Source organism: Zalophus californianus, chromosome 6 (assembly GCF_009762305.2).
Source record: "Zalophus californianus isolate mZalCal1 chromosome 6, mZalCal1.pri.v2, whole genome shotgun sequence".
NCBI classification, from domain to species: Eukaryota; Metazoa; Chordata; class Mammalia; order Carnivora; family Otariidae; genus Zalophus; species Zalophus californianus.
The window spans coordinates 133409601-133424801 of NC_045600.1; the positions used below are offsets into that span (position 1 = coordinate 133409601).

Sequence of the window (15201 nt, forward strand, 5' to 3'; positions counted from 1 at the left end):
TATTTCTATAATGTGGGATCCAAATGAAGTGTTTCAGTCAACAGTTTCTCAAAATAGAACTTTTGTATATAGCAAAAATCTAATGAGTCCACAAAAATATTTTATATGGATAAAACTATTATTCAGGTTATCAAAATGTAAATGCAAGCACTAAACTGGTTTGAGTATGAGAATTTTCCTACCATGAAGCACCTTTTTTTTTTCCCTTGACTTTTATCAGGCAGTAGAAACAGAACAAAAAGAAAAAACATTTTAGACTGGTAACTAGATTTCTGAAAGCGGTTGAAAAACCAAGTGTGATTAGAAATGCTGATAATTCTGACATTATTTAAAATTACAAAAAATATAGACAGTAATACTAAGATAATAACCTGTGGAATTCCCCAAATCAATTATACTCTAAGCAAATAAATTTAACAAAAAATGGAAATAGTATTTATTGAATAGGCAATATGTATTAGACATGTTCACATAGGTTTTAATTAACCCTCAAAATATCCATGAGGAAGTAGAGGCCTTACAGTGGACCCAAGACCAGCACGCAGTAGAACCAAGATTTAAAAGTTCTCTATTTCTATATATGTTCTACACCATAATACATAAGGATGAAAGTGAAAGGCAGAGACCATAAAAATAAAGGGCAAAAAAATGGGGACTGATTTTCATATTTGATGAATAAATCACTGAACTGAACGTTGATTTATTTAACACACGAGTCACAATCACTGAGAAAGGGCTCATGTCCTGAATGAATGGAGAACTCTACCAAAGTCAGGAGAGATCAACCCTGTGTGAGGAACAGACCAAGAGCTCCTCCTAATGGCACTGGGAACTGGAAATGCCACCCAGATTTTGTCCTGATCCACTTCAATGATACACGCTGCCCCTATGGGCAACTCTGCAGTAGAAGAGAAAGGCTGAAGTGACCCAGCTCCTCAAAATACAGTTGGTACTCAATGAATATTTCCTGAAGATCATGAGATCTACCACCAAGCTGGCTTTTCTTAAGTTGAGACAAGCTTTAAAAGCAATTGGGAAGCTATACTGGGCTTCCTGGAGAGAAGTTGGGGATTCTGGAATTAAATGTATCTTTGTTCTCCTGGATCAGGCACTATTAGGGTTCCTACCATGCTTATTTATCAAATAAGGCTACTTCACAATAACCTGCATTTTTTGTTGTTGTCTGAAAACACTGTCTTTTCCACTCTTCTAATGGATATTTTGAAACTATTTTGGCAGTTGTCTTATTAACACTGGAAAGAGAAAGGGTCCATCCAAGTGACAACCTTATGGCCAAGAAGTCACGAAAATCCAGATATACATGGAAACATTTTTGTGTTTGATGGGTGGGTTTTATATGGCAAAATGTGCCAAAAAAGTTGCAAGGATGAAAGAAAAATCCCTGGAGAGTAAGTAACTCCAGATTGTGAGCAAAGATGGTATTTCCAGTTTTGTTCCTTCATTGTTTCCTGATACTTCCCCAGCTTCTCATCATGGCAGACAGATTATTAAGATAGGAACATGAAAAAAATTAAGATAGGATTGTGCTACAAAAAGCAGAAATATTGAGACATATGTTACATTATTATATGACTTACTATCATTCTACAATGAGGTGGGCTTGGAATGCTGCCCTACTTGCTTTTTTGCTATGTTGGCATGGTGAGGTGATACGTTTCTGTATCCCCCATTGTATGCCAGAATTCTTAATGGCTAGGGGCACCTTGGTAGTGATAACACGGTGGAAAAATAAAGCAGAGAGAGACCAAACAATAACGAGTCTTATCACTAGAAGACTCCCTAGGGGAAAGGATGTCAACATATAAGATTTATTTTAAAGAATAAAGAAGGCTTAATTAACAGGAAGGAAGAAGTGTGAAACCTACATCTTGATTCTGAGGATATAAGAGAAGAGTCATTGACTAGGTGTTGAACTTGGCAGGTACCTTATGCAAATGGTAGCCATCATGGCTTTAGTACTGATACATCAAAGCAACCCCTATGTGTTAAAATCCAACAGGTTCCCCATAATAGTCTATCAATTATAACAAGGCTCTCCAGAACAATTCTCCCTATATGTGCCGAATATATAGTAAATAGTTGCCTACTCTTCACTGGTTGGTCCCTTAATAGGGTAAGATAAGCACTGTCGTTTGTATTGAAATACAGTTCTGACCAGAAAAGATTTCTGTTCTCTAACAATTTTTCTATTTATCACCTACTTTATTATCTCTTATTAAATAAACTCTGCTTTTTTTCAGCAGTATTAATTCATGAATCTGATGTATCCCTGGGCAAAGTAGAAGATACAGCACCGTTCTCTCTGAGGGCTTCACTGTGGGGAGGGAACCTGTTGCACACATCATTCCTCACCTTGGTCCTGAACAAAGCCTTCCTCTCTCTCATTTCATCATTAGAAGGTGGGTTACTTTCTTCTCAAAACAGCTGAGTTTTAAGACTGAGGGCAGCTGAGTGGAGGATGTGGGTCTCATTAAGCATTACAAAGAGCTAGGCTCACCTTGAGTCTCAGTACAATTTATCATCTGTTTCGTGAATCAAGACTATAGTCTGCTTTACTAAAGAAGTAATAGCATCAGAATGGACAACCTATTACTTAAAAATTTTAGGTTATGCTGGGCACAAGGTGTTTGTGAGACAAACTCTTTAATAAAAATATCTGACAGGCTCTTCTATTAGAATGACTGCTTATGGCTATCCATATCTAATATTGGCTGTAGAGAACATTAAAATGTCTTTTGCCAGTTTTAGAGGGATGGGCTGCAAGAGAAGACAGATTACTTCAGATTCTTTAAAAAGTCTTTTCACTGATACACAAACAAATGTCAGGCATAAAAAAAATGCCAAGCTATATATAAATTCAAATGTATTAGTGTTGAATCGGTTCAATCACACAATAGCATATTTATGAAAGAATGAATTAAAAATAAATCTATCTTTCTCATACATTAGAGCATTGAAGCCTTTATCTTTTGTAAATATCTTAATATTGGGAAGAGACATAGATTTAGGTTATTAATATCTTTTAACACATTTGGAAAGACACTATTTTTTCTTTATATAAAAACATATTTTCATTTTTTAATGGGAAAGAAATTCACCTCAGTACATGTTTGTGTGTGTACATATATAGTATATATATTATGTATATAATATGTACATATATTATTCCAATGTTTTAAAATATTGGCAAAGTAATGGGGATTCACTTTCTCCAAAGTTAATTTCTTTTCGTGACTATATAATCGTTAACACCAACAACCACTAATAAGGAATATCCTACTTTGAGCACAGTGGCGATGAACGGCTGATACTTTCTTTTTCTAATTGTTCCCTGCTAAGACAGAGATCACTTTAAAATGGGCAAAAAACTGACAAGAAGGATTACCAAGTGCATTCACACATTCCCCCCATCCGTCTAGGACAAGAGGTCCCTGTACTCTGCAAACTCTAACAGTAACCTCCATCCAGAATACTACCAAGATTCTGGTCCTTTGCTCTCACTGGTCTTTTGCTTTATCAGGTTCCCTGGAATCTTCGGTGAAACACTTAAAGCATCAGTTATTATGGTTATTTGGTATTGTTAAGAAACAAAGAATTATCAAAAAATGTAAAACAAAAGTAGTAAGGTTAGAAAGTTCCCTTTTGTACTCTGTCTAAAATGATCATCACTCTCTGAGAATGCCCCTGGTTATTCAGAGTAAATAGACTTCTTGTTTATTCACAGGAGTGAATACTTTGTTCCCTGAGCAACTGCAATGGAACACTCATTTATAAAGTACAGCCGATTGGAAAAGGCTGGGTATGGGATATAAGTAGTTAACTTCTTTCTTAAATGCTCCTGGTACTGACAATGATGGGTACACATACCTCTTCTGATTCCAGATCAGCCAGCATTTTTTACTACATATCAAGTGAATTCTAACAGTAAACAGTAAGAGCATCAATAATGTGTGAGTCCCCACCATATGATATAATAGCTAACCTCTTGGAGGTATTAATTACATCCCTATTGCTACTTCCCTGTGATCTGAATCCATTTCTTTTTTTCACAAAGAAAATTTACTTTACAACTCTCTGCATTAGGTCCACTTTGTTAACCTAAAGCAATATCCTGGTTTAGAATAGACTGGAGGATTCACACAAGAGCCTGCCAACCTATAGAGAACACAGACTGTGAAATTTGGTTCTAAAAATAAAGATCAATATGGTCTAAAGACATGTTTAGCTAATGACAAGGATCTTTGCTTCAATTCAGAAGAGTGATAATTTTCTCATAAATAATACGGAGACAATAAACACCAGGGCATTCAGTCAAACCACACAGCATGACTGGATTTGTAACCATTGCTTTTTGCTACTGGGATCCTCTGGTACTCACCTTCATCCACTCCAAAACTATCTCCTAGAATCTTGAATATAAAGAAAATGACAAAATGACAACATTTTCCCCAAAAATTATTCTTCTGAAAAGAGGGTTTTGCCTTGTTTTCTGGTCTTTCCAAATGTTCTCATATTTTTTTTTTTCAGATTCCTCTCCTATTCACTTTATTTTAATAGCCAAAATACTGCTTGGAAAAGTGACATTGGCCTGAAACACCTCCATAAACACTAGTTTTGGGGGCTGTAGAGAGGGGCACCTGTCAGGATAGGTAAAATAAAGGTTTTAAAAAAGTGTTTCCACATACAGATGTAGTTGTAAACAAGACTTAAAAAGAAACTTCTAATGCATTGCAATTAGTTCCTAGAGATCCCCAAACATACAACTACAAAGAGAATTTTTGAAAACATTGTTTGAAGGCATGAATGAGTTCTTGTGTTTGAGACATTTCCTGAGACAGCAACAATCATAGATTCAAAAAGGACTGTATCGAAACATTCAGATGGAAGTAAAAATAACTGGCTCTGGAAAACTGGTAGATAACTCTAAATGTGCTGTGCTGATAACAAAACTCCGAAGGCCAAAGGCACATGGGAAAGGAGTGAATTAAGTGTTTTCGTAAATTGTAAGTTTAAAAGAAAGGAAAATTTCTAACTCAATATGAGACTCTCAACATTTGCAACTAAATTAATAAATGTTAGAAGTAGTCATCTGAGTATTTCATCTACAACCCCCCAAATTCATTTATTCATACTGGCCAAAATACCATTTTTGGATTTTCTCCCTCAGTATTTCCATAAGAACATCATCATCCTATTTCTCACGATTTGTACAGTAGTGATTTCTATTGGTTCACTTTTTGAGGGAGGGTGAAGAGAACTCCTTTAAAAAAGTAAGTTTATATTCCCCATCATTTTTTTCATCATTTTTTGTAATAGAAAGTACTTAAAATTAAAATTCACTTTTCCAAAGTTTGATCTTCCTCATCCTCAAACTGGAAAGTTCAGAAGCTACTATCATATAGTGTAAGTTTCTGTGTTGAAAAGAGTAGGCCACATTCCAAAAATAGGACATGAAGTAAGTCTTGCAATACCTTGCCCATGCATAAAATCTGTACATTCTTTTTTGTATACCTTGTATTCTTTATATTTATCAATTTGCTTGGTAAATAGCATCTGTCACATAGGTGTCCCCGTTGTTAATACAATGGGTTAATTTGGCAATAAGAGGAGAGTCACCCTCCGGTCAGATATTGGAATGCCTGTATTACTTTCCTCACAGTCAAGCATAACTCAGCACAAAGCATGTCCGTTCTCGCCTCTGCCTTAAAAGTTCAAGTTAGTGAAGCACCAAGAGAAATTTTGTGTAAGACCATGTCAACTGCAAGGTGGTTCCATGGCCAAGACTTTGGTTATTGTTTCAGACCAGTGCCAGCTAGATGGGCTTTGAGGCTTAAATTTATGAATCACCACAACCTCTTACATGGTGAAGAATGAAAAGCTCACAGCACAGAGGAGTGAAGGCCAAGGAGTGAAGGCAGGAGGTCCAACCTGTCTTTTGAGGTACTATGGTAAATTTTCTCAGGAAATTAATTTAAGAAATAAAGAATTCGTGGCACTAATCATCCACAAATATATCTGAAAGTCAACTGGACTAGTACATTATCTAATCATAGTAAAATTATTTGAAAAAATAATTTTGTGAAAAACGTTCATTAAGTGAAAAAACTGTTGACTGCATCTTTTTTCTTCTTCTATTACTCTATTTGAAAGAGCATGATTGCTTGTATATGCTTCCACTTACTAAAACATTTTGCTTTGCCATCAGATCATTTCAAAACAGGAAATAAGTAAAAAGGAAAATGAATGAAAGATGTTTATACCTGAGAAATCTGCTGCTAAGAGATCTACTGCCTTTAAAACCTTCACTTGTAAAATGCCGATGTCCTTCATATCTTTCAGGGAATTCTGTAAGCACTGAGGGGGAGAAAAGTAGATCATACATGAAAATAGCTTTCTAATATACTATTTAATGCCATAAAGTCCTGTAGGAAGTACATTCTAGATTTATCATCACCTTTCTCCTGCAAAGATTAGTAAAGTTCCAGAGTACATTATATCAGCCAATGGACAGTTAGGCATTCACAAAAACCAGATTAAAAGTGACCGAGAATTAACTACAGCTTCAAAATAAACCAATTACAAAGCACACAGAATCTACTTTTAACACTGCCCCCTGGTGATAGAACAGATATCCCATGGGGAAAACGTGTGTGGAGCTCCATTCATTCTCTTTTCCCCTTTCTTTCTCTTGAATGAAACTTTTAAATCACTCAAAAAGGCCACACTATTTTGACCTCATTAGTACAAACTTTATGGATACCAGAGGGCTCAACTTGGACCCTTCACAGATACGTATTACCACTGGAAAGAGCGTAAGGATGGAAATACAGTGCATTTTCTGGTCCACGTTTTAGCCAGCTCATTAGAGACTGAGCATCTAGTATCACCCTGTATTGACATTTGATTTTTTTTTAGTTTGCATGAGCCAGTGCTTGAATGTATCTACTGATAATTCTTAAGCATGCAGAACAATAGTTTGCTGTGTATATACATTGCATCCTTCAGAAATGGTGCATGAAAGAGACAAGCAGATAAACTATTTCTGCATGCCTCCAGAAAACATCTGCTGAAAAGATTCTGCTTTCAAACTTTTGGATATCGTATTTCCGCTATCATTGGATAACTAAAAACCTGTGATAAGCAGGCCTTGGGGATTTATGGGGAGACAGTAAAATCCTTGTTTTTAGGCATTTCAGGATACAATAATAACTTAATAATAGTTCAGGTTTAACTAACTTCATATGCACCATTTTGGCAGTTTTGAAAGTTGTTTCTGCTGTGTACTTTCAACCTAACAAAGCAAAGCAAAACAAAAACAAAAAAACTAGTTTACACTAATCTGAAAACATCTGAAATAAAATACTTTTATAGTTTAAATGTGGACATGCCCTCAAGATGATCTATTCTTACAAGCTAAAAAACAAGAGGTCTGAAACTTGTGTTTTATGACGGGGCATTCTTTCCCTCTAAGATGCTGGCCAGCTCTCTAGCTGAAAAAAACAAAACAAAACACTTGATACTTCTATTTTGATTGGCTTCTTCAAACCTATTTTCCCTGAGTACTCCTCACATCCTGAGGCATGATTCAAAGCAGTCATTATGATCTTATCTAAAATCACCTTATAAATATAGGACACCCCTGGTGAATTTGCAAATTTTTCAATTCGTCCATGGGAAAGTTTGGGGAGAAATTTTAAGGTTTATCATCAAATTTTTATTTGCTTAACTCCAGTCATCAGAGAGACTATTAATAGTGGATTTTGTAGAAACTCCTTTGGGGCACGCCAACCGGGCCATGCAGAGTTTGTGTTGACAATAAGACGTGTGGCTAGGTTTTTGTACTCCTGCAGATAAGGAATTATTCAATTAATCAATACGCCTCCAAGTGAAGGATTTGGGAGGCACTAAAGTTTATGCTGAGAATAATATTCCCATTAAATAGGGATTCATCTTTGCTTCATTTTCGAGCAACTTTCTAAAACATGCCTTTCGTGTGTGGCCATAAAATAAATGTATTGATTTACAAAGAAGGTGGATAAAAACAGAATGCAAATAAAGGCACCTAGAAAGACAGAGAACAAAAAAAAAAAAATGAAGATCGCAAAGCCATTTGATATTAAATTGCTGAGTGGACTTCTAAGCGCATTGCACTACTTAGGCAAAAATCAGGAACTGCCTTTATTATCCAGAGTAGTACCTAACAGCTTTGCATAGCTGTCCAGGGTTTTGGTTTGCTTTGCTTTACAAGACAGAAGCACGTTCTCACTTGGTCCTGAGAGGTTCTGGAAAGGTAGCTCTAACATTTCAAATATTATGGCTAATAAAAAAATAAACTTTTGTGAACTTGTATTAAAATTCCAATATACATATGCAGACATGCTAAATAAGTCTGCCTCCTCGTGGATTTCCATTTTCTCCAAAGAGTTTCTAAAAGCTAAAAATTCAAAATACGGTTTCGGGCTTTGAAAATCGGCAGTTCTAATCTACTTTCACCTTCTCGCTAATGCATTAACCTCTGGATCCAATGTCTTGTTTTATGAGACATGCCATGAAACTTTGGACAAGGCTCTCTTTTCAGGCAGTTTTTTTTTTTTTTTTTTTTTTTTCCAATTCACAGACTTTGTTTCAACTCAAAAGTGGAGGCGGTGGGGGGCAGCGTAACAAGGCCAAGCACTCACATATCGCTGGGCAATCTGCTTTCTTTCGCCGGGGTCTGCCAAGGGGCACACGCACAGATCTGAGATGGAGACTCCGGCACAGGGAGTGAGTGTGATCAACATCAGGAGAGCCCCCAGGCAGCTCTCTAGAGGCAACTCCAAGCAGTTGGCTTGCTTGAGCGGCAGGGCCGCGATATCCACTTTGCACCTGGAAAAGTTGGAGGAATCAGAGAAACAGAAGGGATTAACTCATGGCCCTTCCTGAACCTCCAAAGCACCTGATTTGTATCTCCTCATCCCCCCAAACCTCACTCTGTCTCAGCATGGGTTTCTCGCACAACGAAGGTGGTGGGGGCTCCCCCCTCCCCCCAGCTCTTAATTCTCCCTCCCAGCCTAACACACTCTAAGATTAAGGAGATGAAGAGGTAAAGAAACCGAAGAGAAGGCAGCATGGAGGGGTTGGTAAGTGCAAAGAGTCGGCTCTTTGCCCCCATGAGGTCTGCAGAAAGGCGGTGAGCTCAAGAAATAGGGAGAAAAAAGTTCCAAGTTCAAGCATTATGGATGAGGGATCTGTATGGCTTCTCTGTATTGTGTCTTTTGCCAACAAAGAGAATAAAGGGTCATGGTTCAAAAAGGGGAGAAAAGACAAGAGAAATTCAAGTGGCAAAGGGCTCACTGGAGAAACTATTTTCTTCCAGATTAATGCCAACTGGTGAGTTTTTATTTAAAGCAACATGTTAAGGTGTTTTCCTAATAGGCACAGTGCCACAGGGTTTCCCCAGGTGGATTGCTTCTGGACAAATGGAGCATGAAGTGCTGTTGATTGATCCCATTTCAGCAACACTGCCAGGAAAAGGCTTCACCCATCTGCTATAAATTGCATGTTTTCCGTCTCTTAACAGCCAATGTTCTGGCGATGTTGAAAACCTCAAACACATTTATATACAGAAACAAACACCAAAAAGGAGGGCTGAGGTGCTAAGCCATTTATTTGCTTTAACACTGAAAACTCTGGGTTTGCCTGGACCACACCTGCTTTGTTTATGCACAGGTGGGCGGAAAAGGTAGGGTAGAGTCGAGGGAGGGAGCGTAGGTAGCGGTGGTTCCCAGCTGTGATACGTGTGTGCGTGTGCCTGTGCATGTAATTCCCATTTTCCCTCCATCGTTATTGAAGGAGATGAATATTCAAGACTTTATAAAGGGAAAACTGCCTCTCACGATGTAAGATGAGGATGGATTCTCATCCTAAATCTTCAATGAACTTTGTATGTTTGCAGATATTTAAAAATAGGTAATTTTACCTAACATATAAAGCAAGGACAATTTTGAGCCACATGGTATCTAATGAGTTCCAGTTTAATACATTTGAAACCTTGCAATCCCTTCCCAATTAAAGAGAAAAACTATCCATAATATCAAGAATCTATACCAGTTTTTACGACAGAATAAAATATATTTTAATATTGATATGTACCTATAAAATTAAATGTGTATTTATCTCCTAATTACCAAAAGTGATTCCAGTTAAAAGAAGAGGTGGCAAATTAGAGCTTTTGCATGTAATAAATTCATCAAGAATTTCTACCAGAGACACATCACAAAAAATATATCTTTTTAATTAATCCTCTCTGCTTTGAATCAAAACATTTTTTGTGTGTGTAGCAATAAAGAACCTTTTAAAGTTTGCTACCATGAAAATAGGGGTTACTATTTTTCTTTTACTTCATAAGCATGTAAGTAAGGAATTAATTTTGCTTATAAAGAAAGAAATGTCACATGCTTTAAACCAATACTACAAAACCACCCACAAATTCTTAACCAATATAGCAATAGCACATCTGCTTAGGAACACTTTGCTAAGCATTATTTTACATCGTTATATACACCTTCATTGAACAAAGCTCTTTCTTACAGAAAGATAAATGATCCAACTTTGTAAGAATTTTTTTCTGGTGGTCACTTTCATTAGTCCAAATTAGCAATAACCTATTTATGGCAAAATCACCTTAATATCATTAGTAATGACAATTTGTTTTCATCCTTTGAGTTCCACCTTTCTGTTGTAGTGGTGGTTTTAACAACCAGAAGTTACTTAGAGATAAGAGACAAATAATGTTTGGGAGTTGAAAACGATGCACACGGTAAATTTCTCTTGGATAATTCAGAATGAACCTTATGTTAATTCTAAAAAGTCATCTAAAAAGACTGAGCAATATTAGCATTTTTACAATAACTATGCACACTCCCCCAGTGCCTGTTTCAAGGCATAACTCGTCAGAATAGAGCAGTTATTTTAAACAAAAGTTGAATCACGTACCAGACAAAATGCAAAGTAAACACTGGGTTTTGCCTTAGAAATTACACATTTCCACAAACTTTTTCGTCATGTCTCTCTCCTATGAAACTTTGCACCTATCCCATTTCTAAAGACTATCTGGATGGAAGAAAGAACACCTGCATGAAAACAGCCCTGCCTATTTTAGATAAAACAATCTCCACAAACAACAGATTAGGGATTTCTGCACAAACCTAATGCATTCTACATGCTCAGTTAACTAATGAGTGGATTCAGTCAAATATTTTTATTCCATAGTGACTTGAAAGAACAAATTAAACTGATAGCCATCGTATCATAATTAAACGATCCTTTTGCACGTGGGTTATGACCCAGGCTCCTAGGGTACCTACCCCATTATGAGAATTGATATCTTAAGAATTAAGGATTAATTTACAGGTACCCTCTCCCTGGTGTGAACAACCAGCTCCCCTCTAAAGATGGCATTTTTTTGGTTCTGTTTTTTGGTTTTTTGTAGGCTCCATACGGAATGTGGGGCTTGAACTTAGAACACTGAGATCAATGGTCATGTGCTCTACCAACTAAGCCAGACAGGCACCCCCTCTAAAGATGACTTTCTACAACTGAATTACCCTCTGCCTCTCACCTACCCACCTGGCTTCCACATTTACTCCCACATTCTGGAAGAAAGGAGGAAAGCCGGAAGCAAGAAATGAATTCCACATAAGAACCTCTCTTCCAGGCCTCCCATTTTACCCTATTTCAATCTCAGTCCACATTGTTCTAGCTCATCCTCATGTCTGAAGGAAAACCAGAAGCTCTGGAGGTTAGCCAGAGGCTGGAAGAATTATTTATATTAACTCCAAGCTAGGAAGAGGTACTGCATTATCAGCAAACGCAGAAGAAAAAAAAATTAAAGAGGATTTGTCTCATGCAAACTGGTGCATGGAAAACAGTGTGGAGGTTCCTCAAAAAGGTAAAAATAGAACTACCTTATGATCCAGCAATTGCACTACTGAGTATTTACCCAAAGAATACAAGAACACTAATTCAAAGGGATACATGAACCCCTGTGTTTCGAGCAGCATTATTTACAATAGCCAAAATAATGGAAGCAGACCAAGCGTCCATTGATTGATGAATAGAAAAAGATGATGTGGTATATATATATGTAATGGAATATTAGCTATAAAGAATGAAATCTTGCCATTTGCAATGGCATGGATGTTGCTACACAGTATAATGCTAAGTGAAAGAAGTCAGTCAGAAAAAGACAAATACACGATTTCACTCATATGTGGAATTTAAGAAACAAAACAACCAACCAAAGGAAAAAAGAGCGACCAACCAAGAAACAGACTCTTAACTGTAGAGAACACACTGCTGGTCAGCAGAGGGGAGGGGAGTGGGGGATGGGGGAAACAGGTGATGGGGATGAAGGAGGGCACTTGCGATGAGCACAGGGTGATGTGTAGAAGTGCTGAATCACTGGAGACATGTTAATAATTTGGCTGTGGCGAATTACATCCATGTTAGCATCTTAAAAATGTACAAGGCTGGTTGCTGACAATACAAACACATTGACAAAACCATCAGGGAAACTGAGCTAAAGATAATTTTGAAAGCATAACTTTTTAATTCTTTATTTAAGAAATCCCTAGACCCCACATGGGACTTGAACTCATGACCCCAAGATCAAGAGTGACATGCTCTTCCAACTGAGCCAGCCAGGCACCCCTAAAGCATAGCTCTTAACTCACCATAGCCCAAGAAACTCTGGCCAACATATCCAATGATGCACTGAATAAAAACCAATAAAGCCATAAAACTTATAAAACTGCTCTTCTTTCTGTTGAGAACAACGTGGAAAACACACACTCAGACCATCTGTGTGATTAATGAGCCTTACCAAATCAGGTCTGTTCCTGTGGCTTCATGTGTGACTTCACACACAAGAAAAGTGACCGTGTTTGGACAGTCATTCAGAAGGTGCCACACGCTGGCCCTTAGGTCACCAGGAAATTCTCATTCCAAAATCTGATCTTAAAATATTTGGTCTGTAAGAGCCCGCTACTGTAACAACCTTTATATTATGGAAACAAAAATAGCAGGGGCCCCCATGCATTTGTGTCTAGAGAGAAACCACCATTGTTCCTTTGCAGGAGATGGAACTGGATGGCTTTGTGACCTCACTCCTGCTCTGCTCTCAGGTCTCATCTCATGACACTGCCCACCCTTCTCATTCCTTTCAAGCTTCTCAGAATGCCTTCTCTCCTCTGTCTTGACCTTTGCCCATGTTGTTCCATCTTCCTGAAAGTTCTTCCTCCAATCTCGTCAGGCTAACCCACCCACCTCTGTTCTTCCAGGAAGCTGCTCTCCCCCTACCCCCACAAGCTGCTGCCTGACAACTTGAAGCAGCCCCAAACTTTTTCGGGTCTGAGGATAGCGTCCATCACTGTCATTTTCTGCTGAATCTTTGCAGTATCCGGTACATGACGTGCTCTGTATTTCTTGAATAGAGTGAACAAACAAAAAAATGAAGGCCAGTGGCATAATGAAGCTCAAAGTCAAAAACTCCAAATGACAAAGGCAAGTGTTTTTTGTTAACCGTCTAAATACTGTGCACTAATTCCTCCCCCACATAAGAAAGGAATGGAAATAAATATATTTACTAGGTGCCTCCCAGATTGAAAAGTCCACAGTTCTCTTCACCTAAAGAAGACAAGGACTTAATTACTACTTTTTTCCTCCTACAGGCATATAGTAAAGCTATCCTCTCTAGCCTACAGGCAGGGAATGTGCTGATTTAAGCATTGTTTCTGACCTCCTGTTCTTGTCTTTCTCCATTAATCCCGCTGCATTTTAATGTTTTAATTCAACACATAATTTTGCCATATCAGTCACCCAAACCTGCTCAAGTTTCACTTGCCATGATAGCTTTTAACCTCTTATTCATTACCATAATTCCCTGTTTTATATTACAGACTGACCAGCTTTTAACTTAAATGCGAGGGGCAGAAAAGAGTGCTGTAGTTTTAAAGGCTGTAAATCTCGGAGGTGAAGGAAGGGGGTGAACACGAAGAAAACGGTGAATGTGTCAAGCCGGGTTGTAAAAGCAGATCGACGACACGCGGTGCAATTTGTCCAGAGAAATATCCCAGCCCCGCTTCTCCACCACATCAGAGTCGCTAATAAACTGGGAGCATGTCAGAGCCACTTTCCAGGGCACCATGTGGGACTGCAGGTTGATTCTGTGGTAGCCCAGTTAAAATGGACTCGAACTTTCTCATTAGTAACTTTTCAAAACTAAAGCCTAGAATATTCTATAACGAGTTAATCTCTAAAATCACTTTGAAATGTAAAATAGGCTTTAAGAAAACAATACAACTGTGTTGAAATGGCCCAGGTTTACAAAGGGATGATCTATATTTATACTCTTGCCGTTTTGTTTAAAAGTTGGAGCAGGTTCAACTTAGCTTTATTTCTTACTCCCCCAAAAAGTTCACTGTCTCTGGACCATTGATGTATTTTAAAATCAGAGACTGGGTTTTTTTGGTAATTTTTCTGTTTTCGTTTTGATTTGGTTTTGCTCATGAATAAACACTAGAGTTCGTAGGCACTATGGTCCATGGGATGCTGGATCTGGGGACCAGCCTTGACCCCCTTGGGAATAACTTGTGGCTCAGTGGAAGACAATAGGGGAACCATGACACAAGGAGATTTCAGAAAGTTCCATGTGACTTAGGAGACACATATCCAGAAACCCCCTTGGGCAACAGCATGCCACCAATTGAGACCTTGGCTCATCATCTCCATCACCAAGCTAGCACCCCAGCAATGCCATTGCCGCTGCTCAATCCTTTAGTCAACAAACGTCTTTTGCACCATGTCCTTGAAGATATTCACTGCCAACTTCTGCAAAAAATTTCAAAAAAATGTCTATACTGTTTTGAAAAATATACATATATGCAATATATATATACAAAAATATATATATGCAATATATATACACTATACACACACACACACACACACACACACTGAATTTTACTAGTCATATTTCTTTTTCTTAAATTGCATAATTTTAGTTGCAAATGTTGTGGGGATCTACAGTTGTCATACAGAACAATCTCAAAATTAATAGTAATAATAATATCTAGCATTAAAGTGCTGATAAAAGACCTAGGTATCATGTAGACACTGTTGCTTGACCGGACCCCACTGCAT

At 37.8% G+C, this 15201-nt stretch overlaps 1 protein-coding gene across 10 annotated transcripts in view; it reads right to left on the bottom strand.

Moving 5' to 3' along the window:
• MCTP2 (multiple C2 and transmembrane domain containing 2) overlaps positions 1-15201 on the bottom strand; it is a 237405-nt gene that overhangs the window by 115317 nt on the left and 106887 nt on the right. For 9 of the 10 annotated variants that reach the window (XM_027571097.2, XM_027571096.2, XM_027571098.2 and 6 more), the window contains 2 exons: positions 8700-8886; positions 6282-6375 (listed from right to left, as the gene is read on the bottom strand). In XM_027571097.2, the coding sequence (XP_027426898.1) occupies positions 6282-6375; positions 8700-8886 (281 nt within the window). The remainder of the gene's footprint in view (positions 1-6281; positions 6376-8699; positions 8887-15201) is intronic. The other variant, XM_027571102.2, reaches the window with a different exon arrangement.